This window comes from Alexandromys fortis, unplaced genomic scaffold (genome assembly GCF_014885135.2).
Source record: "Alexandromys fortis isolate MF-2015 unplaced genomic scaffold, M_Fortis_MF-2015_v1.1 scaffold_1, whole genome shotgun sequence".
Lineage (NCBI taxonomy): Eukaryota > Metazoa > Chordata > Mammalia > Rodentia > Cricetidae > Alexandromys > Alexandromys fortis.
In genome coordinates, this window is record NW_026067927.1 from 38,657,890 (window position 1) to 38,680,896 (window position 23,007).

Consider the following 23,007-nt stretch of genomic DNA (forward strand, 5'->3'; position numbering starts at 1 on the left):
AAAGAGTCTTAACAACTGACTGCACACAAACATAGAAAGACCAGTTACTAATTTTCAAGTGGGGCTCATTTTTAGTTTCCTCTTTATCATACTGTCACAATAAACTACTTAATTTCAATCCTAAAGCAAATTTATTTTACTACATTTAAATCCTTCCTATATAGTACCTAACTATATATGAACATTAATGAGTAATCTTAAGGAAAAATATATGATATTTCCCAACATTCTATATTTGGGGATTCACTTTTATTTACATAATCAATAAATAAGATTTTGTAATTACTATTGATAACAGATTGGTTTTGCCAGATGGTAGTGGCACATACCTTTAATCCCAGTACTAGGGAGGCAGAAGCAAGTGGCTCTCTGAGTTTCAGGCCAGCCTGGTCTACACAGTGAGTTCCAGAACAGCCAGGACTACACAGAGGTATACGGCTCACTGTTAGGAATGGCAACTTTAGCCTCAGGAAGGGAACCTGCAGTTGAGTTGTTTAGAGCCTAAAGAGAGCCTAGGCTAAAATCTCTGCAGAAAAAAAAAGCCTCATGCTAGTGAGGGCAATGCAGTCTGGAAGCCAACCACCAACCACAACAGAGCAGCCCCAGTTCTCTGCAGCACAGCCATTCTCTAAGACACTGTGCACTGAGGACGCCCAAGTGTAACAGCCAACACAAGTCAGAGGCAGACAGCCGTGCAGGCAAGAGAGGCTCATGCAGTTACAGCTCGCAGTCTCAGCCAATGCACCATGGGCATGCAGAAGACATTTCAGTAGAGCACACAGCAGTGGTGAGGAGGCGGATCTCCACCACACTGCCTGGCCCTGTGCATACTCAGCCAATGGTGCCTTGTCTACACTGCTGGGAGGGTTTGATGGTCACAGTGCATAAAGAGCTTGGACTGGCACATGGTTAAGTGCTCAATAAGTACTATTTTTCCTCATAACTATCACTGTTTTGTTAAGGCAAAGTAGACAGTATAACTGCAGACAGCAATAACTGTCACTGGTAAGTCAGAGTAAAATGGATGCCAACAACGGTTTTTCAAAAACACCAATGTCAAGAACAAAAAAATCGGTGGAAATGCTTCAGATGAATGAATGAACCAAGCGAAAGCCAATGAAATGCAGTATCTAAGACTAGATTCTGCAGCAGAGAGGGTAAAACAGCTCACAAAGGGCATTACAGGAGCAAATGATCAACTGGACACAGACGGCAAGTTGGTAGAATGCTAACAGCTGAGCGGCAGTTATGGTGGCTGGCGAAGGACCAAAAGAGCCGACATATCTAGCCCACGCTCAAATACCTACTTTTTAACATGTGCACTCATGCACACAGTTCCCAGCAGCTAAATCAGTCACTGTTCCAATTCTCCTCACTAATCTTTATACTCTTAATCATCACAGGTATTGTTAATCACAAGTGTGAAATGTGAAGAATCAACTATACCAGACACTTTGCAATGTTCAGTACTAAAGTCTTCACAGCTGGGAACCTACCAATTCCATTTCTCATGTCAGGTCCAAATACCCCGTTACCCCAGATTTGTGTCTTAACATCAAAGTCTGACCTATTTTTCTTTGTGATCACACTGGTGGTAATAAAATTGGTTCTATATTATTAAGATACAGCTTCCAGTATTCTATACTCTGAAAGATGAAATATATAGTGTATCCCAATTTTAAGGTAGTATTTCAAGATTTCAAGTATTAAAAGTGTTATTTTAAGTCATGTATATGAATGTTTTTCATGTGTGCCTGGTGCTTGCAGAGGCCATAAGCAGTGTCAAGTCCCATGGAGCTGGAGTTACAAATGTTTATGAACTGCCAAGTGGATGCTGGGCATCGAATCTGGTCCCCTGCAAAAGCTGCCAGTGCTCTTAACTGCTCAGCCAGCATCTCTCCAACCCCAATTGTCCATGATTTAAAAAACAAAACAAAACAAAACAAAACCAGAACCAGACAAAAGTTCTGAGCAGGCAATAAACAGGCTAAGCCACTGACAATCAAAGGGACAACTTTTGTAAAGATGCTGCAATGGCCCTTTTGCAGCAAATAAAGCAGAGACACGTCTCTGAGCTGCCAGACACGGCACAGCTCCGAGAGCGCAGACTCTTCAGTTGCACAGCTCGGGGAGCACAGCGTTAGCTTTATAGTCCCTCCGTTCAGCACTTTCCTCCTAAGAATCATGATGTCAACACTAAGCACCTCCACTACAGACTACACTCCCAGTGTCTTTACAACCCCAAAAGATTGCTGACCGAAGAAAAGGCCTTCTGGAATAAACCACCATAGCATTCTCAGGCTGCTTTCCTCAGAGCCCTTACGTTCCCCAAACTAAGTAGAAAGCTTAAAAACTTTTCCTCAGGAACAATGAACATTAGGGCTGTTTTCAGACCAATTGATTCAGCTACAAGAGAAAGACATGGATAAAACATTTTATCTGTAAACCTATGCACCAGAAAATCTGTTTGAAAGCTGATATACACAATTTATAAAGTTTACTAATGATAAGAATGAACCAACCTTAAAACTTTGATCTAGGTCATCTTCATTTTCGACTTCATTTTCAGCTTCTAAATCAGCATCATCATTGTCATCACTTTCATCTACTACGTCATCCACTGTGGTAGGAAACACACTGCGAGTCAGTCAGAGGCCAGGATGTACAAGGCAGATGTGCACGGCGCACACACAATTTCAATCACCAAGAAAAAGCAAGATGATTTCCTTTTATAATTGAATTATTATGTTCATCTACTCAACACAAACTTCTTTTTTGTTCTTCGACAATTACTATATTTGTTTTTTTATTGTTGATGTATCCTTTTTAGATGCCTTACTAAAAACATCCATAAAGATAGCTCAGCTCTAGAAACCTGAGAAAGTATGTGGAAAGTATGTGTTTCCGAGCCCTAAAAGTTGGAAACACTACAAGTTAAACATGTCACTGCTAATGTTCTCAGTTACAAATATAATAACGCCCTATGTTGCAGCAGCCCAGATGAAGCACTGTGATAAACCTGAATGACTCACTTATTTCCATGACCATGTGTTACAAACTAGGAATTTTTTAAAGATATAATTCCTACCCTAAAGGAAGAATACCATGGGAAAACCAGGCAGACAGTAAGTGGCTGCAAACCTCACAGAGCCAAGAGATGACCACGGACCATTTCACAGGGCAGCACCTAAAGGAGACTTATAAGAGGAAGTAAGAAAGCGAGACGACAGGCAGTCGGGAAGATAAATATGACTGGCATGTGGAGTGCGCTTGGTGAATGTAAGTGAGGATGAGAGGGGATGAAGATTACATGTCAGCTAAGGCAGTGAGACTTGAATCTGCAGAATACAGATGGGATTTCCAGGAAAAGAATGGCTTCATACAACTTGCATTTTCTGGCTTGAGAGGAGAACATGAGTGAAGCAAGGCCAATCATGCTGGACAGGTGAGTGTCTAGGCCAAGGCAAGACTAGGGAATGAAAGAAAAGGCTTCCAGAAACACTCGGAGTTCCATGAAAAGGGCATGGAGCGTAGCTGCGGGGAGACAGGAGAAAAGCATCAGGCTGCTCACAGAGTAAGGGAAGTACTGAGAGCCACTTTCCTAAGCTCCCTGGCATCTGTACCCAGTGTGGCCTAGACAGAGATTACTGACTGCCCCCAGCAGTACCATCCTGCTTCGCCTAGTGTTAGTAACAGAACCTTGCATTTTAGCGGAGGAATTCCAGCCTTCACTCAACGGTGACATCAGCTCCTCAGGGTAATTCCAGACCAGTGTAATGTGATGCAAATTGATAAACATACATCCCCCAAATAAGTTGTATTCTCTGGAAGAGAGGAGAAAGCCATCCCTTGTCGCGTACTTTCTTTTACAAGAAGCTACAAATGATCTCTGACGGCCTACTCCACTGGGATCTACTAGCCACAAACCACTCGCCAATCGAGCGAATGAGTGAAAGCCTTGCTCCCTGGCCTAGACCTGCTCGGCTAAGGTGTCCATCTCCTATCTGTGAAGTGTGGGCACCAGTCTGGCATAGGACTCTTTAACAGCAGCTCAGTCTATCTTCACTAACACTGGTATCAAATGACTTAAATTTGGGGGATGCAGAGAGGTTTTATAAAAATAAAAACTAAAAAAGAAGGTAACACAGCACATGCAACAACCTGGATCTATTTACCGTGAGACCTAACAGCCATGTCTCATGGATGCAGTGGAAAGAGCTGATATACGGGAAAAGAACAGGAGCAAACGCTCTTCAGGAAAATACGCACTAAATCAGCAAAAGCCTATCGCGAAGAGGAAAAACACCAACAGTTCAGAGCTGGAGGAAAAATTGTCTTCAATTTGGGGCCAAATGTTCCAAGTATTTTCCTTTAGGTACATGCTCCAATGTGAAACCTCACACAGCTTCAGAGCATCTGAGGTTCTCTCAAGGCGTTGCACTGGTAAGGACTAACTACACCTTCAGCATACAATCAAAACCAGTGGCTAGAAATCAAAACTGTCATCTGCTTTCTTGTCTATATTAACAACAGCAGTGCAGGGAACAATTTCTACATGTCTCTCTGATATCTTAGTAAGGCAAATACAGGGCATCCCTGGGATGCCTCCACTAAGGGAATGAGCCAGCAGCTCCTAAAGGACTTACAAACTATAAACATTGTGCCTATAAACATGTCCTCTTCCCCTCTTGTGTTGTGTATTAGATCTACAGATATGGATAGATTTGTGTATACAAATACATTGTTAGGTAGTATATTATATGCTGTGTGTACGCACACACAGGTTTGATTCTATATACATGACATACAGACACGGGAAAACTACTATATTTTACTCATTTTTCTTGTGTACCTGGTGCTATTAAATTTTCTGTTTGTCATGGTTCCCTAGGTAACACTGTAACAATACTTACCACAATTCATACATCTCACCCTCTCAATAGGTAGTCCTTTCTCTATCTTTCTCCACTGACTTAGCTAATGATTTGAGATACATCTTTTAATATTTCAGTACTATTTCTGAGGCATGGTATAGATAAAATTTAGTAATACTGTTCAAAATAACTGTCAATTTCCTTAATAAACTTTATCTGGAATCTATTCATGATATTTACTCAAACACCTGGCTCCCTTATTTTGACCTACTAATAGTATATGTCACCCATTTTAATATTAGAGTGAACTTCGTTTCTTAAAAATAATCATAAATAAACACTGCCCAGTTCAATTTGCTCTATTTTAGAATTTTCACATTTGTTTTGATTAGCGATATTTAGCTGTGGATTGTTTCTGCTAATCCTTACCAGGTTTTGCTTTCAGCATCATGCTAGCTTCTAAACTTTTCTTTTTTTTCTATGCTCTGGAAAATAAAGCATAGGAAAATTCCTTGAAAGCTGAGAGAACTAATCTATGACATCATCAACAGCTGATATCACCAAACAAACTTGACTACATACTCCATTTTAGGCTTTTTACTATTCCAGTCAGTTTTAGTCAATTATATGTCCCTAAAATACTAGTTCAATTATATATTCAAATGTATTCTTGAGAGTGTTCTCTCCAGCAGGATTCTGATTTACGTAACCAGGGACTTAGGGGCACATTTACCCATCCACTGACTACTCACGGAGGGCAGGTTGACCTTGACTGGATGGAGCAGCACCTGTGTGTCCAGCACAGACACAACAGCATGGCTGTCCTGTCTTACACTCCCTTCCTCCTGGGTCCATACTCTGTGTAAACAGTGCTTCTGCACCTCTTTGGGGAAATGTACACATTTCCTAGTTTCCTTTCAAGCTGTCTAACATAAGTTACACAGGTAATCCTAAACATAATGAAGGACCTAAGCATCTGAGTCACCACCTTACACTCTGAAAATTTGCACTGATTTATTGACTGTTTTCACAACTCTCTCTGACATACATGCAACACAGTACTTCTCTTAATAGACTACAAGTCCTCACTTGTAGAGAAGTGCAGACTCACCCTGCTCACATTCACACCCAAGTCAAGAGCCCACAGCAGCCAAGGCCCTACCTTCAGGGGGTAAGCTGTAGAGCTGAGCCACAGGTCCAGTCACAGGGATGACCGGCAACTCGAAGTGGAAAGAGCTTTTAATGGTTGGTAGTGGCAAGCGGTTTTTGGGGAAACACTTCCTCATTATCAGACTAGAAGTGTTGACAAGAGGATCAAGGGTCCTGACGGCCAAGCATTCCTGTTCAAACAAAAATATGTGAGTTAGTAAACAGCTCAACACCACTATACTCAAAATGTAACACAATAATGATCTCCTAGCACAGACATCACACAAAGTAATACTGTAACACAATGTAGTTATAGACTGGCGTTACTCTTCAGACACAGCTGTACTCTGGAGTCACGTGACTGACTCAGTAGGATATTTCCTTAAATGTTCACTAGGCAAAAAACAGGACTTATCTTTGGCAATGAAAGTCATCAAGTAGAGTCACTCAGACACTCGGCCTAGCATGAAACGAATACAGAGCACTGGGAACTGGTAAGAACTAAAGCATCGTGTGTACTGACTGCGCCTCTCAGAGCTGCAAGGCAGCAGTGGGAGCAGCCCCCACTTCGACTGCTAGGAGCCTGGCTGGTTGTCCAATTGTCAAGTACAGGTGATCTGATACTATTGCCAGTGACAACTGGCCTTTCAGTGGTACTTTGACACACTACACAATCTTCAGCACATGGCTGACTTAATTAAACAGTCAAATTAAGGCACGAAAGTGTTAAAACCACCTGATTCATCAACATACATCAAATAATTACTGTATGCATCCAGGTGATAAAAACAGGCATCTAGGATTGTTCTAGAAAAAAAATGAAAACACTCAGAATAAACACGCCAAGTGTTTAGAAACCTTAAGCACCATCATGCAGAAAGGCTATTTATTGTGTGGAAAACCAAGAGAGTGCAACTTAAACAGATATCCTGTCATTTCAAAGGGCAGAATATGGCTGCCCTGCAGCTGCCCTCCACCCTCTGATGGCGTCTCCTACAGGGTCACCGATGTGCTGTCAGGGCTGTGTGCAGCTAAGATGCTAGCAGGGCTGGCATGCTACTTGTAGCTCTCATCTCTCTCTGTACCCTGTATTGAAAACTGGCCATGGTCAGGGCCCACGCTAACAGCTAACTGCCCTGAAGCTAGAGCATCCTCAGATACCTTGTGAGAGTGCACAAAGCTAAGCCCATCTAGTCACCCCTGCAGCACAGCTCTACGGAGCCCTCCCACTGTGTGCACGGTTTATACAGCTGCGGTGTGAGGCCCATGCTCTAGGCATGAGCTCTTGCCACGCTCTCCAATCACCTCTGAGGTCACATGTGAAAACCAATTGGGATTATTGGTTTTACAAAATTTTAAAATATATGTACACTTTCCTGAATACTTACATAATAGCTCATTTTTCTAAGAGCCAAAACAGTATCATTAGTGCATAAGCAGATTGCGCATCAAAGTGACTTACTTGTGAAGTGTTGTACAGAATTTTCATCCCATTCGCATCAATAAATGCTTTCCTCCCCAATTTGATGCTGGTGACGCTCTTCAAGCTCTGTAAAATCCCCTTCCGAATAAGCATGTTCCTGTGCCGGTTATCATGGCGGTGCCAGTCTACATAAATGGTTAAAAGCACTTGAACATATCCTCTGTCTACGGCTCTCCTGGCATTTGTTTCTTTAACAAGAGAAAATTGGGAAAGGTTATTTTATATGACAGGAGAAAACTTTAAAACGAATCCAACAAAAAGTAAAATATCAGTATTGTGATAGATTCCTAGCCTTTGAAAAAGAACAACCACATATTTAAAATTTTTCTAGGAAAATAACTACAGCAAGTTCCAGAAATCATTCCAATTTCTACACACATCCTTGCCTAATTATGTTATCACGGCCCACAGCTGAGCCTCCTTCCTCGCCAGGCTTGGGGGCACACCTGCAGAGCTCACCAGGCAAAGGCAAGATCACAAGTGTGAGACTGTCTCAAACAAAAAAAATGAAAAATGAGTCCATTTACTAAGACAAGGTCTATAATTTTTTAAATGTTATACTGATTTTAAAACTCCATATATTTTTTAACTTATATGGGCCTTTTTCATAAGACAAAAGCATAACGCTTTTATTCACTGGCTCTGAGCGTGACTGTGCTTAAAGCAACTGCCACTCTTGCTTATATTTACTAGACTCTGCATTCCAGTTAAACTAACCCTACCAGATTATAGCTCATTGCTTCGAAAATTTATCTTCCCAGTGAAATTAGCTGTTCTAGATATTTCACAATTGTATAGATATCCACTCCTTAAAACACAAAAATTAAAATACAACTTGTTTTCTATAAGAGGTAATAGTGTGTGATTAGAAAATAGTTCTTTTTAGGTACTAAAATCTTAACATAAAAAAAAACTAAGTTTTCTGAAGTAAGTCAATCTTAATGGACTACATCTGTAAGAAACCCTAAATTTGTACTGACCTTCTTACACTTAAGATTACTACCCAGAAGAACACGCCTACTAAAGCAGCAGCCATGGAACACCTCCATGGCACCACACAGTGCTACCAGAGCTGCTGTGGCAGGTCTATGAGAACTGCAGGAGCAGAGGAGTGGAGCCGACCCACCTAGGGCTGCTGAGTTACAAACTCTAATCTCTTCTTAACCTCAGATTTACCAACTAAGCAGCCTTGGCTTATGTTATAGACCCCAAGATGTTGCTGCCTTTAACTGCCTAACAGGATCATCAGTTCCTGCACATGCTTGTGTAACTCGTACGCTGGTAACGATGCTCTGAAGGCACATGAGGAGGTGGTTTCCGAGGAGAGCAATGTCAAAGCTTACTGTAAACTAGATGTGTAGTGCACATCTGACATCAGCACCGGGGTGGTGGAAACAGGAGGATTGTCAACTTGGACTATTACAAGGCCTTGTCTCAGACAGAGAGAAAAATAAAACCAAACAAAAAAGACCCTCTACTGTATCTACAATAGCTAATTTCCTACGAGATTGTTATTTATATTATCAGTTCAATTTCTTGATTTGATCAACAAAACTTTCTTGTATTTTAGACTAGGGATCTAACTTAGTCGATAGAGTGCTTGCCTATCAGGCACAAAGTCCTGGGGTTCAGCCCCCCACACCACATAAACTGGGCAAGCTGGTGCACATCTGTAATCTTGGCACTCAGGAAATGCAGGCAGGAAGATCAGGAGTTCAAAGTCATCCTTTTCTACAAGCAAGGTCAGGCCAGCCTGGGATGGATCAGACATTGTCTCAACAACAACAACTGAGAGTTTTAAGTGAGTGCACACTTTTGCTCACACCACTTGAAATTCACACGCCTTTAGTAGCCGCGAAGAAGACTTAGTTAACAACATTTTGGCCACTGCAATATTTACAATTTTGTTTCTGCTAGAATCTACAACAGCCTAAATGATACTTAGGGGGAATGTTTATATTTTAAAATGAAATGCCAAATAAAGGATTCATTATCATTCAAACATGGGTGCTGTACTGGCCCTTAAGAAATGATGAGAGCTATTTACAATCTTCACTGAGCACAATTAAAACAAATCAATGAAAGAGTTTTACTCAAACTCAGGGTACAAAGTCCCTAGGAGTCTGTCTGTCTTTTCCTCTCAAAGCACAAAAACCTCAAGTTTTCCATTAAGCTGCATCATGTGATGTGTGTTCCAGTGAGGCCCTGCTCACACTACTGTCACACTCACTCCTCCTATGCACACTTCCCTTACCACATTACTTCAGAGAGCAAATCTATCCTCTGAGCTAAGTGCCCACAATAAGCAAGTTTTAATATAAGAGAGGATACTCCAAAATGTGCTGGTCCATTTCAAGCTATGCAGCCTGCTACATGCTATTTTGCATTATTAGGGTCCTGTGTTGTGTACCCCGTGTGTGTAGTGCAATTGGAAGAGATATTAAATACAAACTACTCATCAGATGCTTGGCTTCATCAAGTGTAACCATGGTCTAAGTTTCTCACATCACAGACAAGAGGAGTTACCCCACTGAGACCCGTCCATTCCATCCCAAGGGTGAAAGTGTCAATGAGAATTCTGGTAAACAACAAAAAAAGTATTTTTAAACTTAATTTAGCTCTTTTTTTATAAAAACACAGAATCTTACTATGTAGCCATGACTGACCTAAAGCTCACTATGCTGATAAGTTAGCCTTGAACCTGACATCAATGACCCTGCCTCTGACTCCCGCCACTGTGCCAGCAAGATCACACTTTAATCATGTTATTATTAAAAATATATAGCCATAGAAACTTAGCATACAAAGTGGCCCCACCCTGGACAATAGTTTCTGAACAACTACCTGTTATGTACTGGGAGAGGGGGACATATAAAAATTTATCAACAGAAATTTGAAGACTAAAAGTCAAGGTTAAATGTTAATTAAGCAACTGGTCATATGGGCGAATACTAGGACAATGTTTCAAAGACATACTGAGCCTGTTGGTGAGAAAAACCTCAATACATGTAGCACATGTTCCCCAACAGCATCAGAAGACACATCTCCCATGTTTCAGCTCTGAAGACAGAGTGAGTTCTGTGCAAACAAATTTATCACTGCTATAAATTTATATCATGTCACTTTTTAAATGGTATTAATGTGAACTTACAAAAATTAGTAAAAACAAAATTCCTAATAAAAATTACTATGTTAATTTATGTGATATGAAGATATGCATTATAATGACATGCTTATTGAGCTACTTTACTCCATCCATTTGGATGATTTATTCGAGCACATTTGTGTATTTCTAACTCACTGACATGAGCATACAGCCTTGCCATTAAAATAAGGAAATGTCATATAAACATCATACAATATCTTTAACTTTGACTACAAGAAACTAGTTTAACTATATACACTAAATCTAATTTCCAACTTCTTGAACATAGATTATAGTTAGAGTAGTTTAATTACTATTATTTCTAGTATTTAGAAACTTACTTGATTTTAGCAATGCAGCAAGAGTGTCTAAAGCAACCCTGTCAACACAACAAGAAAACACAAACAACAACAAAACTAGTGAAATGAATCTACAATAAAGGCATGCAATCTTGTCAAATATCATTTTGTCCATTATCCATTCCAAATCATTTACTCTTGCAACAGCACTGATTATCTAGTGTTTTCCTTGTGTACATCTACCCCCCCAGTTTAAAATTATTTAATTAAATAAAATTAAAATAGTCAAAGTACATGTAAAGTTTTAATAAAATTAGCGTTGTCTTTATGTCAGAAATTAGATAAATGAAATCAATTATAGTATCTGCATTTGACTTTTGAGAGTACACAAACAGCAAAAGAGATGTCACAGGGGCCCTGGTTACAAAAGAATTAATAAGAACAGGTTATAATGGTCTAGTTCAGATCTACAGGGTGCTTGCTACAGGTGTCTCTAACTTTCCTATGTAACGGCTGTTCAGTGCCATGGGCTAGCATCCTTAGACATGAGGGATAACTGTAAATTGTACAACTTAGAAGCAAAGCTAATTATTACCCCTTCACAGGACACAGAAAGAGTCCTAAAGTTGAAGGTACATACATTTTCTTGAATATACTCAGTTACAATTATATCAGCTGTCAATAATCAGCCACAAAGACACCATTATCTATCACTGTAGAAAGTCTGTAAATCAAATGGTTTATAAAAAGTGGGTTACTAGGAGAAAATGTTTCAACTTCAGAAATACAACCCTACATAGTATAATATCTCCTCGTAAGATGTTAGCCACTACAATTTTCACTAAAATATGTGTACTATCAAGATTAAGCATTTCACTCACCATTAAGCATTTGTTGAATGCCTACTACACACTCCTTCATTTATAGAAGTTAAAACAAGAGACAATTTTATAGTCTACATTATATAATAGATTGCACACATCTATGAAAAACTTAAGAAATTAAGACTCCGGTGATGAAGCAGCGGGCGCACATGTTGTGGTAGACGGAGCTGTGACCCGATGAAGAGATACATGGACGGTAAGCGACCAGAAGGTCTGCAATGTATGAATACTGACTCACAGTTAAACCTGGAAACAATCACTCAACGACACCAGAAACGGATGTTTCATGGATGTGGAAGCTACAGAATCTAAACTAAACTACAGCATGCCAAAACACACATGAAAAACCCCATAAGGAAACTAAACTAATAAAAGTCACTTGTTGATAAAGGCAATTACAAAATCAGAAAGGTGTTCCTTTAAAGAAATCAGCAAGGGTTACTGGTGAGCAAGGGTTACTGTGGTCACTGCAATGCTCCCAAGAGCAAACAGGGACATACTGGGTGGCCGGGCAGCAGAAGCAGTCACCTAGAAAGAACTTCCTGTTTGGGCAAAGGCCTCTGTGTTTATCAGACACTCAGGAATGAAACACTTCGCATGAGGAGGTGCTGCTGCTGCTGCTGCTGCTGCTGCTGCTGCTGCTGCTGCTGCTGCTGGGCACCTGCAGTTAATCCCAAGGGCTAGGCTCTCCTTCGAGACACCGAGCTTGCCAGGACCATTCAGTGGGATGTGCATGTTACTCATCTACAGTCTTCCTGTGGTGGACAAGTCTAAAACATGTCTATTTGGAAGACAGAATAGAAACATCCAGGAAATAAAGGAGACTGTCTGCTGTTCTGCAGGCAATGCTGAGAAGCAAGTCATGCATTACTGATGTGCCAAGAGCCTGCCTGATAGAAAGGTTCCTTGTCTGATGTGTAGGGGCTGGATATCCATGATTCTTACAGGAGATTATACAGAAGTTCACCAACCAGCACCATCTTACCCTTAAAAACAGGGAACACACTGCAGTCCTCTTTAGAATGGAGAAATAAAGGAGATTCTGTAAGAATACCCCAGGGCTTAAAAGCACAATGGTCTGCAAGCCTGGCAGCCTTCTGGAATGTTGAAAATTCCCAACCTGTGGACAGTAACATGGAGTAAACTGTTCTTACAATTCATATCCTCTTATAACCTTAAAAGTAACAAAAACAATCTGTGGGTCTGTAGACATAGAGTAGACACACAAAACTCTACCTACCGAGCCTAGAAGGAAGTACACCTGCACACATCAACTATTCTCTAACTGCTCACTCCCTGAGGAGGGACAGTATGCTATGTCAGATGGATGTGTCATATTGCAGGGTGAAATCAAGGAGAACTAGGGACTCTGTCTCTCTGTGGCATCTTAACTTTTATTATGTTATTATGCATCCCTCTACACCGTGGTACAACCACTGAAGGGTACAGATCTGTGGGAGAGCACCTGACCATCATGGACAAGGCCCTAGGTTCAATCCCTGTTAGCAAGGGGAGACTAGTACATGAACAGACAAAATATATATTCCTCTGGGCATTTAACAATAAAAAGCTAAAAGATCCATTGAATTCTTTGCATCTTTACATCAAGGAGGGGGATGCCGCTGTGTATTTCTTGCCATGTCAATATGACATTCTCTCTATCAAACTTTTTACTGCAGATACTATCATGACCATCTGAAAGAGCAACCTCAGATACAAGTACACAGAAAGAAATCAGTATATAAAAGACATTTCAAGGGACAAGGTACAATGAAGACAGCTGACAATATGGTGACGGAAGACCAGAACTTTCATGAGCTATTAACAAATGAAATGAACTTCTTCAGTTACAAGCTGAACTGTATTCCACATCTCTAACCTCAGGATCTATCCTCACCAGGAAACAGGGTCAGTGAAGATGAAATCCATGAATAGGAGGTCATGCTGCAGGTAGGCGGGCTCTTACTATCGCTCGCAGGACACCCTTAAAGAAGACGTTAAGACAAACGCACGGAGAATCCATCTACTGAGGATGAAAGCAGAAGGCTCGAAGCTGAGACTGCCAAGGATGCTCAAGAAGCCAGCAAACCAGCACAACTGGTGAGAAGGCAGGAGTAAGGCTCTCCACGGTTTCAGAAGAGGACAGCCTGCTGAGGATCTGAGACTGGGCGTCCAGGCTCTTCAGCTGTGAGACAGTAAACACCTGTCATTTCCAGCCACCAAATCAGCCTGGGAAGCTGATGCAATGAAATGAACGCTACGACTTACTCATCTTTAGCTAACTCTTTACAAGTGAAGAGGGAGCAGAAGAGGGAAGCAAGTGTCCTGGAACTGGAGCCACAGGCAGTTGTGACCCACTGAACAAGGGTGATGGGAACCAGACCTGAGCCTCTTGCAAAGTAGGAAGCACATGTTGACCACTGAGCAGTCTCTCAATCGAGTCAATGGCTAACTTGATTCCAAACTGTAAAATCCTTGAGAAAGGCTTCCTCCCAGTTGGCAGCTGTTTTCTTCAGGGAGAGAAGCTGAAGCTCGCGCACAGCCCCAGCACCAGTGGCTCTGAGCTTCACCTCCACAGCTGCATCAGATAAAGAAATTAGCAGCTTGCAATCATCTTCAAACTTTTATCAAAACATTATCCAAAAGGTATAAACTTGGTGCCACTGCCAGTGGCCCCTCAGTCTGCCCCAGCCATGCAACTGTTAATCACATTCAGAGGGACTAGTTTGGTCCTATGCTTGTTCCTTCCCAGTCTGGCTGGAGTTGCTGAGCTCCCATTAGTTCAGGTAGACTGTTTCAGCGGGTGTACCCATCATGGCTTTGACCTCTTTGCTCATATTCTCATTCCTCCCACTCTTCAACTGGACTTTGAGAACTCAGCTCAGTACTCCAATGTGGGTCTCTGTTTCCATCAGTTGCTGGATGAAGGTTCTATGGTGATATTTAAGCTATTCATCAGTCTGACTACAGGACAAGGTCAGTTCGGGCCCCCTCTCCTCTACTGTTTAGGGTCTTAGCTGAGATCATTCTTTTAGATTCCTGGGAATTTTTCTAGAGCCAAGTTTCTTGCTAATCCTATAATGGCTCCCTCAATCAATAAACCTCTTTCCTTGCTCTCATCTCTGTCCTTCCTCTTTCTCGACTGTCCCATTCCCTCAAGTTCTCCTCACCCCTCCCCTTCTCCCCTCCTCTTGCCCTTCCACTCTCCCTTCTCCCCCCACCCCCATGCTCCCAATTTTGTCAGGCGATCTTGTCTGTTTCGACTCTCCAGGTGGATCTACATATGTTTTTTTAGGTTCACCAGGATTTATCCCTACTGCATGTACTGGCTTTTTGGGAACCTGTTCTCTCTGGATGATACCCTGCTCAGCCTATATATAGTAGGGAGAGCCTTGGGCCTTCCTCAAAGCAATGTGCCTTAACTGAGGATTGGATGGAATGGGGTGGGAGGGTATGTGGAGGGAATGGGAGGAGGGGAGGGAGTGGGAACTTGGATTGGTATATATAATAAAAAAGGCAGTTTGTTTTCTTTTCTAAAAAAGAAAACAAAAGGAAAAAGTATAAACTTCAGCATAAAATTCTGAAACTCTGTGACATTAATAAGCCAATGTCGATTCCTAAAATAAATTCTAAATACTAAACTTAAAAGACAATATGAATTTATAAAAATTATAAAAATCCTTACATATTTTAAATGAATGATTCATATTGGGTTAACTGATTAAAGTTTCTCACTTTCCAAATATTTACACTTTCTCCTACAGTTTTCCAATTTTTGTATTTTTTACCCAGAAGAATACTAACAAGAACCCAAAGGGCAGTCCACGAGCAATGAGGAAATAACAGAGAGAGCAGTTGTTAATGAAGTTAGCACACCTGCGTTAAGTGGGAGGTCAAGCCCAGCAATGACCTTCAATGTGAGGTGAGCCCTAATACAACTTGACTGCTCTCCTTGTAGAAGAGCTTACCCAGGAAATCTCATCTACTTCCCCTTTCCAGGGAAATACATGTGTACCTCTTTGGCTCTCCTGGTTACCTAGCTTCTCTGGAGCTGTGGACTGTAGTCTGATTATCCTGTACAGTTAATATCCACTTATGAGTGACTACATACCGTGTTTGTCTTTCTGGGTCTGGGTTACCTCACTCAGGATGATTTTTTCTAGTTCCATCTATTTGCCTGCAAATTTCATGATATCCTTGTTTTTTACCACTAAGTAATACTCCACTGTGTAAATGTATCACATTTTCTTTATTCTTCAATAGAGGAGTATGTAGGTTGTTTCCAGGTTCTGGTTATTATGAATAATGCTGCTGTGAATATAGATGAGAAGTGTCCTTGAGGTATGACTGAGAATCCTTTGGGTATATACCCAAGATTGGTAATGCTGGGTCTTGAGATAGGTTGATACCCAATTTTCTGAGAAACTGCCATACACTCCCATCGGCAGTGGAGGAGTGTTCCCTTTACTCCATATCCTCTCCAACGTAAGCTGTCATCAGTGTTTTTGATTTTAGTTATTCTGACAAATGTAAGCTGGTGTCTCAGAGTCATTTTGATTTTCATTTCCCTGATGGCTCAGGATGTTGAACAATTCTTTAAGTGTGTCTCTGTGATTTGAGATTCTTCTGTTGAGAATTCTCTGTTTAAATCTGTATACCACTTTTAAATTAGATTTTTTGGTATTTTGATGTTTGGTTTCTTGAGTTCTTTAGATATTTTGGATATCAACCCTCTGTCAGATATGGGATTGGTGAATATTCCCATTCTGTAGACTGTCATTTTGTCTTACTGACAGTTTCCTTTGCCTTACAGAAGCTTTTCAGTTTCAGGAGGTCCCATTTATGAATTGTCAATATCAATTGTGCTGCTGTGTTATATTCAGGAAACTGTCTCCTGTGACAAGGAGTTCACGGCAACTTTCCCCTTTCTCTTCCATCAGGTATGCTGTAACCGGATTTATATGGAGGTCTTTGATCCACTTGGACTTGAGTTTTGTGCAGGGCGATAAATATTCTTCCATATGCTGACATCCAGTTATGTCAGCACCATTTGTTGAAGATGCTTTTTTCCCACTGTATAATTTTGGCTACTTTATCAAAAACTATAGGTGTGTGGATGTACACCAGGGTCTTCGACCTGATTCCACTGATCCATCAATCTGTTTTTATGCCAATACCATGCTGTTTTTTATATCTTTATAGTAGAGCTTGAAGTCAGGAATTGTGATACCTCTAGAAGTTCCTTTATTATACAGGATCGTTTTAGCTATCCTGGGCTTTCCCCCCCCCCCCGTATGAAATTGAGTATTGTTCTTTCAAAGTCTGTGAAGAACTGTGTTAGAATTTTGATGGGTATTTCATTAAATCTATACATTGCTTTTAGTAAAGATTGATATTTTTACTATGTTAACCCTACCAATCCATGAGCATGAGAGATCTTTCCATTTTCTGCTATCTTCTCCAATTTCTTTCCTCAAAGACTTAAAGTTCTTGTCATACAGGTCTTTCTCTGTTTGGTTATAAACTGGGTTGGGTGGGTTGGGGTGGGACAGAGGAAGAGAATAATGAAACAGATATCTTGATTGGGGGGGGGGCAGTTTGGCGTTAGGGAGAAAAAATTTGTCAGGGAAACTCCCAGGAATCCACAAGGATGATCCCAGCTGAGACTCCGAGCAATAGTGGAGAGCATGTCTGAACTGATCTTCTGTAATCAGATTGTTGACTACCCTAATTGTCATCAGAGAGCCTTCATCCAGTAACTGAGAAAGGTGAATACAGAGATCCACAGTCAAGCACTGGCCCAAGCTCCAGGAGTTTAGTCAAAGAGAGGGAAGAGGGATTGTACAACCTGGGTTGGGAGGTGGGGGGGGGGGGGGCAAGGTCATGACCAGGGGAACCTACAGAGACAGTTGACCTGAATTCATGGGAATTCACAGATTCGGAACCAACAGAGCTAGGGATCCTGCATGGGATCCACTTAGGCCCTCTGAGTGTGTGGCAGGTCTGTTTGTGGGGCCCCTAGCAGTTGGATCAAGACTTGTCCCTGGTACTTGAGCTGGGTTTTGGAAACTAATTCTCCATGCTGGGTTACCTTGCACAACTTTGATGCCGGGGTAGGAGATTGGTCCTACCTCAACTAGATGTGCCATACTTTGTTGACTCCCATGGTAGGCCTGCCCCTTTCTGAATGGAGACAGAGGAGAAACGAATGGGGGAAGGGATAGATGGGAGGTGGGGGAAGGGAACAGGAGGAGAGAAGGGAGGGGAAACTGTGGTCCTTATGTAAAGTAAATGAAAAATTAAAAAAAAAATACAAGCACAGTCACAGTCGGATGGCTTAGCAAGTAAAGCCACTTACTGATAAGCCCAGTTACCTGAGTTCAAATCTATGAAGGAGAGGCCTATTACTACAAGTTGTTCCCTGGCCTCCACATGACTGGTGCAAGTATGCACACACACGTGTGTGCACATGTGTACACACACATACACACATGTATGTAAATAAGAAATTTTAAATATTTAAATATTAAAAATTAAAGAAAACAAAAATACAAGCTGAGTGCTAGGTAGAGGTCTTAGTCATCTAAGCACAAGCAGTATAAGGCTAAGGCCTCGAGCCTGAGTCCTGGAAGACACACAGACTCTCAGTGCTGTGCATCTGTAACCTCAGCTCCCCCACAGCCTGATGGGAGGTGAAGACTGGAGCGCAGGTAAGAGGCAGCTGGCAAGCTAGCCAAGAGTCCATTGCAGCAGCAAGAGCAACAAGAAAGGCTATGCTCCAAGGTGGGAGGCAAGGACCAACTGCCCAGCGTTGTCTTCTGAAGACCACAGCATGCCATGGCAACACATGTACACACAGATACACTCACATACTAATTTAAATACCAATAGGAAAAAGGAACTACATTCCTTTCTCAGAAGTTTTTGGCCTATTGCCCTACAATGGAAACATCTGAAAATATCCCATGTATTCCATTACAACAACATTTGTCATTGGTTTATTTATGGTGCTTTATTCTGAACCCAGGACTAGCTGGGCAGGTCCCTCTAGCACCGGTGGTCTAAAAATCAATTCAAATATAATTTTGAAATGTTCTGTTTCTCCTATGAACATTTTATATTAAATATGGTAGCATGGATACAACAGATAATGTAGGAATTACATAGGAAGGTCGTGGATTTTACACTAAAGTACACTAAAGATAAATAATGAACTTCTTTACATATTAAAAGAAAAATGACATGTAAATAAAAATAAGTCTTGGAATACAGCTCACAAGTACAGCACTTGCCTAGTATATACAAAGCCACTAGTTCAATCCCCAGAACCACTTTTAAAAAAAAAAAGAGCACTGGGGGCTGGAGAGGTGGCTCAGAGGTTGAGAGCACTGCCTGCTCTTCCAAAGGTCCTGAGTTCAATTCCCAGCAACCACATGGTGGCTCACAACCATCTGTAATGGGGTCTGGTGCCCTCTTCTGGCCTGCAGGCATACACACAGACAGAATATTGTATACATAATAAATAAATAAATAAATATTAAAAATATAAAAGAGCACTGTGTGTATACATCATACACTTTAGTATCATCTAGAGCTTATCCACATCCAAGTTTCCACACTGCTAAACTAAACAAAATATTGTATGTATAGACACATGTGTATTCCTAGGATTCATCCCATTAAATCCCTACAATTTATAATGAAGACACCAACACTAAGTATCTTTATACCTGGAAAAGACAAGAATGATGGGTTAAGTAACTTACTCTGGACTAGGCAGCCAGTGAGTAGTCGGGTGACATCACCTCCAGGCCCTGCCTGCACAGCCCACTGCACTACCTTCACTATGCCAAGTGGGCTCTCTAGCCATGATACAAATACTTTATTTTGTTACATTTTATCAGTTATGTTAAGACTGTACATGATGTTTAAATAAGTAAACATATGGGCTACAAACACTAAACTAATAATTATATGTACAAGTAATCTTCCCAAATATTTTGAAATGTTTATTTATTTATTTCCTTAAAGGCTCTCCCAATGTCCTAGGCTAGCTTCCAACTAACATATTCCTGCCTTAAGTCTCCCACATGCTGGGACAGGTGTCTACCACCACATTCATTTATTTTGACCTTTATTAAGAAAAAAAAAAGATCCAAATACTCTACACCCTCTTTGTTAAAAAATCAAATTTGGAGGTTGGAGAGATGGAGCAGCAGTACATACTGGTATTACAGGGCACCAGAGTGTGGTTCCCAGCAACCACATCAGGTGGCTTACAACTACCATAACTCCAGCTCCATGTGGAAAATCTGACAGCTCTGTCCTCCAAAGGTACCCACATGCACGCACATGTATGCATAATTAAAAATATAAAATAAAATATTTAAAGAATAGAGTTCAGTCAAATATTTCAGGTTAACATGTTCGTCTTTATAAACATTTCAAAGCTAAAACTTTAAAAAGACATGTTTTTAAATATTTATTTTTATCATTTTTAATTATGTGTGTGGGGTCATATGGGCAGTTTAGTACAGTGCCTACAGAGGCTAAAAGAGGGTCCTGGATTCTCTGGAGCTGGAGTTACAGAAGATATTGAGCTGGCCAACATGGGTGCTGGGAACAGAACTCAGGACCTCTTCCAGAGCAAGTCACACTCTTAACCTCAAGCTGATCTACTTCTCCAACCCCAATGGTCACTATATTTTTAGTTGTTTTATACATGTGTATCTATGTGAGTATAGGCTATATGTGTGCAGATGTGCACAGAAGCCAGAAGAGGTATCAGGGCCTCTGGAGATGGCATTCTCCACCTGACATGGGTGGTGGGAACCAAACTCCAATCTTCTTGAAGAACAGGAAGTGGTGAGCTCTCTCTTGCACCACAGTCATTATTTTATAAGCCCCACTCAAATACAGATTCCGGCAGAGGGAAGAGTGAACACTGACTCAAGACTCAGCAGGTAGAGGGAGTCTTCTGACGAGCAGACATGTCAGCACAGCGACATACATGGTGCTGCAGTACCCACCACCAACATCACCTGGGAAACATTTCATCTTAAAAAGTAAACGCAAGCAAGCTGCAAGTACACATAAAGGACATACCTGTACGCCAGTCACCTAATCCAGAGGTGACATGTTTATACCTCACAGAGACCCTTCAATAAACACAACAGAACAATGGGCTCTTTGTTGTTTTTAAAGAAGTATGAGGGCTGGGCGATGGCGGCAGGCACCTTTAACCCAAGTGTTTGAGAGATAGACATAAAAGGATCTCTGTGTTCAAAGCCAGCCTGGTCAACCAAGCAAGTTCCAGGACAGTCAGGGCTACACAGAGAACTCCTGTCTCAAAAAAAAAAAAAAAATAACAAATAACAACAATAATAGATATTATTATGAGATACAACCAACAAATAAAACTTATTTGAATGCTAATACTAATAAGCTAAGTATTAAGAAGTCATTTCTTCAGCAGTCAGAACAAAAAATGAAATTAAGAACCACTATAATATTGTTGGGCACAGAAATGAACTTGTGGCAACATAAGAAGTTCGCACCTAACAGTAATCAAACGTGCTGGCAGATGTAACACATGGACTGCAAAAAGAGTAAAATAACAATGGTAGGATGCAGGCCCCGCTGAGAGTGGGAGTTCATGGACTACTCTACTTCTCTGGGAAGTTGCAACTCCCTTAAAATTCTGGGGTAATAACGGACAGGGTGCCTGAACTGGCCCTGCCCTGTAATCAGATTGATGACTATCTTAAATGTCACCATAAAACCTTCATCCAGCAACTGATGAAAGCAGAGCCAGAGATCCACAGGGGAGCACTGGGTTGAGCTCCCAAAGTCCAGTTGAAGAGTGGGAGGAGTGAGAATATGATCAAAGAGGTCAATACCATGATGGAGACACCCACTGAACCAGCCTACCTGAGCTAATGGAAACTCACCAACTCCAGCCTGACAGCAAAGGAACCAGCATAGGACCAAACTAGGCTCTCTGGATATGGGTGATAGTTATATGGCTCAGGCATACTCTGGGCCACTAGCAGTGAGACCAGGATTTATCCCTACTTCTTGTTCTGGATTTTTGGAACCCATTCTCTTTGGAGGGATACCTTGCTCCGCCTAGATATAGTGGGAAGGGCCTAGGTCTTGCCTCAAAGCAATGTGCTAGACTTTCTTAACAAACCACAGGAAGCCTTACCTTCTCTGAGGAGTGGGGTAGGGGAGTGGAGGGAACAGGTGGAGGGGAGGGAGAGGGAACTGGGATTGGTATGAAAAATGAGAAAAGGTAGTTTAAAAAAAAATAGACAAAAAAGTTTCTGGGAACAATGTCTATGACTTGTTTATTTCTCATCTAAATAAATCCATGTAAAATTGTGACTCTATGGGCTGGAGAGATGGCTCAGCGGTTAAGAGCATTGCCTGCTATTCCAGAGGTCCTGAGTTCAATTCCCAGCAACCACATGGTGGCTCACAACCATCTGTAATGGGGTCTGGTGCCCTCTTCTGGCCTGTAGGCATATGCACAGAATATTGTATACATAATAAATAAATAAATATTTTTTAAAAAATTGTGACTCTACAACATCCAAGAACATGGAGATTATTTTCTAGTAAGGCATTATTATCCTCTTGATATCACTGTAGCAGTGATGCTATTTTTCCATCCTTATTTAACAGAGGTGTTTGCTCAAGTAGTCTACTAATTTACTGGGAGAAATAACCACACCATATGACAGTCCCCAATAAAACATGCAAACAGCACTGTGACAGGGGCATAAACGACAGGACAATAATGACACACTGAAACCCCTCAATACAACTAAACATAACCCCAAAACAGAGTGCTTCATCTCTGAGGTTAGAGGACCTATAAACTAATGGAAACACATGTGCACAATATAGCATCTAACATATACTCATATACCCATACATGTCCCAATAGAAGAAAAGATAAAAATGACAACATGATTTGAAAAAAATTATAATTTCAAGACATATCAGGTAGTCTTGAGAAGGAGGATAGCAGTCTTTAGAAGATTAGCCAGTTGGTGAGGACTACAGTAGGCACTCAACAAAGGCCTCAGTGAATGATACTCTGTAAATGGCCTATCTTCTCACAGGATCTAGAACCATTCAAAGTCGACATGACTAAAATACTAGTGTT

At 41.1% G+C, this 23,007-nt stretch overlaps 1 protein-coding gene across 12 annotated transcripts in view; it reads right to left on the bottom strand.

Moving 5' to 3' along the window:
- The window catches only part of Agtpbp1 (ATP/GTP binding carboxypeptidase 1), a 109,244-nt gene that overhangs the window by 51,441 nt on the left and 34,796 nt on the right, over positions 1-23,007 (bottom strand). For 10 of the 12 annotated variants that reach the window (XM_050144104.1, XM_050144115.1, XM_050144103.1 and 7 more), the window contains 4 exons: positions 10,993-11,030; positions 7,486-7,694; positions 6,037-6,214; positions 2,523-2,620 (listed from right to left, as the gene is read on the bottom strand). In XM_050144104.1, coding sequence (XP_050000061.1) covers positions 2,523-2,620; positions 6,037-6,214; positions 7,486-7,694; positions 10,993-11,030 — 523 coding nt within the window. Of the gene's footprint in view, positions 1-2,522; positions 2,621-6,036; positions 6,215-7,485; positions 7,695-10,992; positions 11,031-12,819; positions 12,838-23,007 lie in introns of those variants that run through there. The other 2 variants (XM_050144114.1, XM_050144113.1) reach the window with 2 other exon arrangements.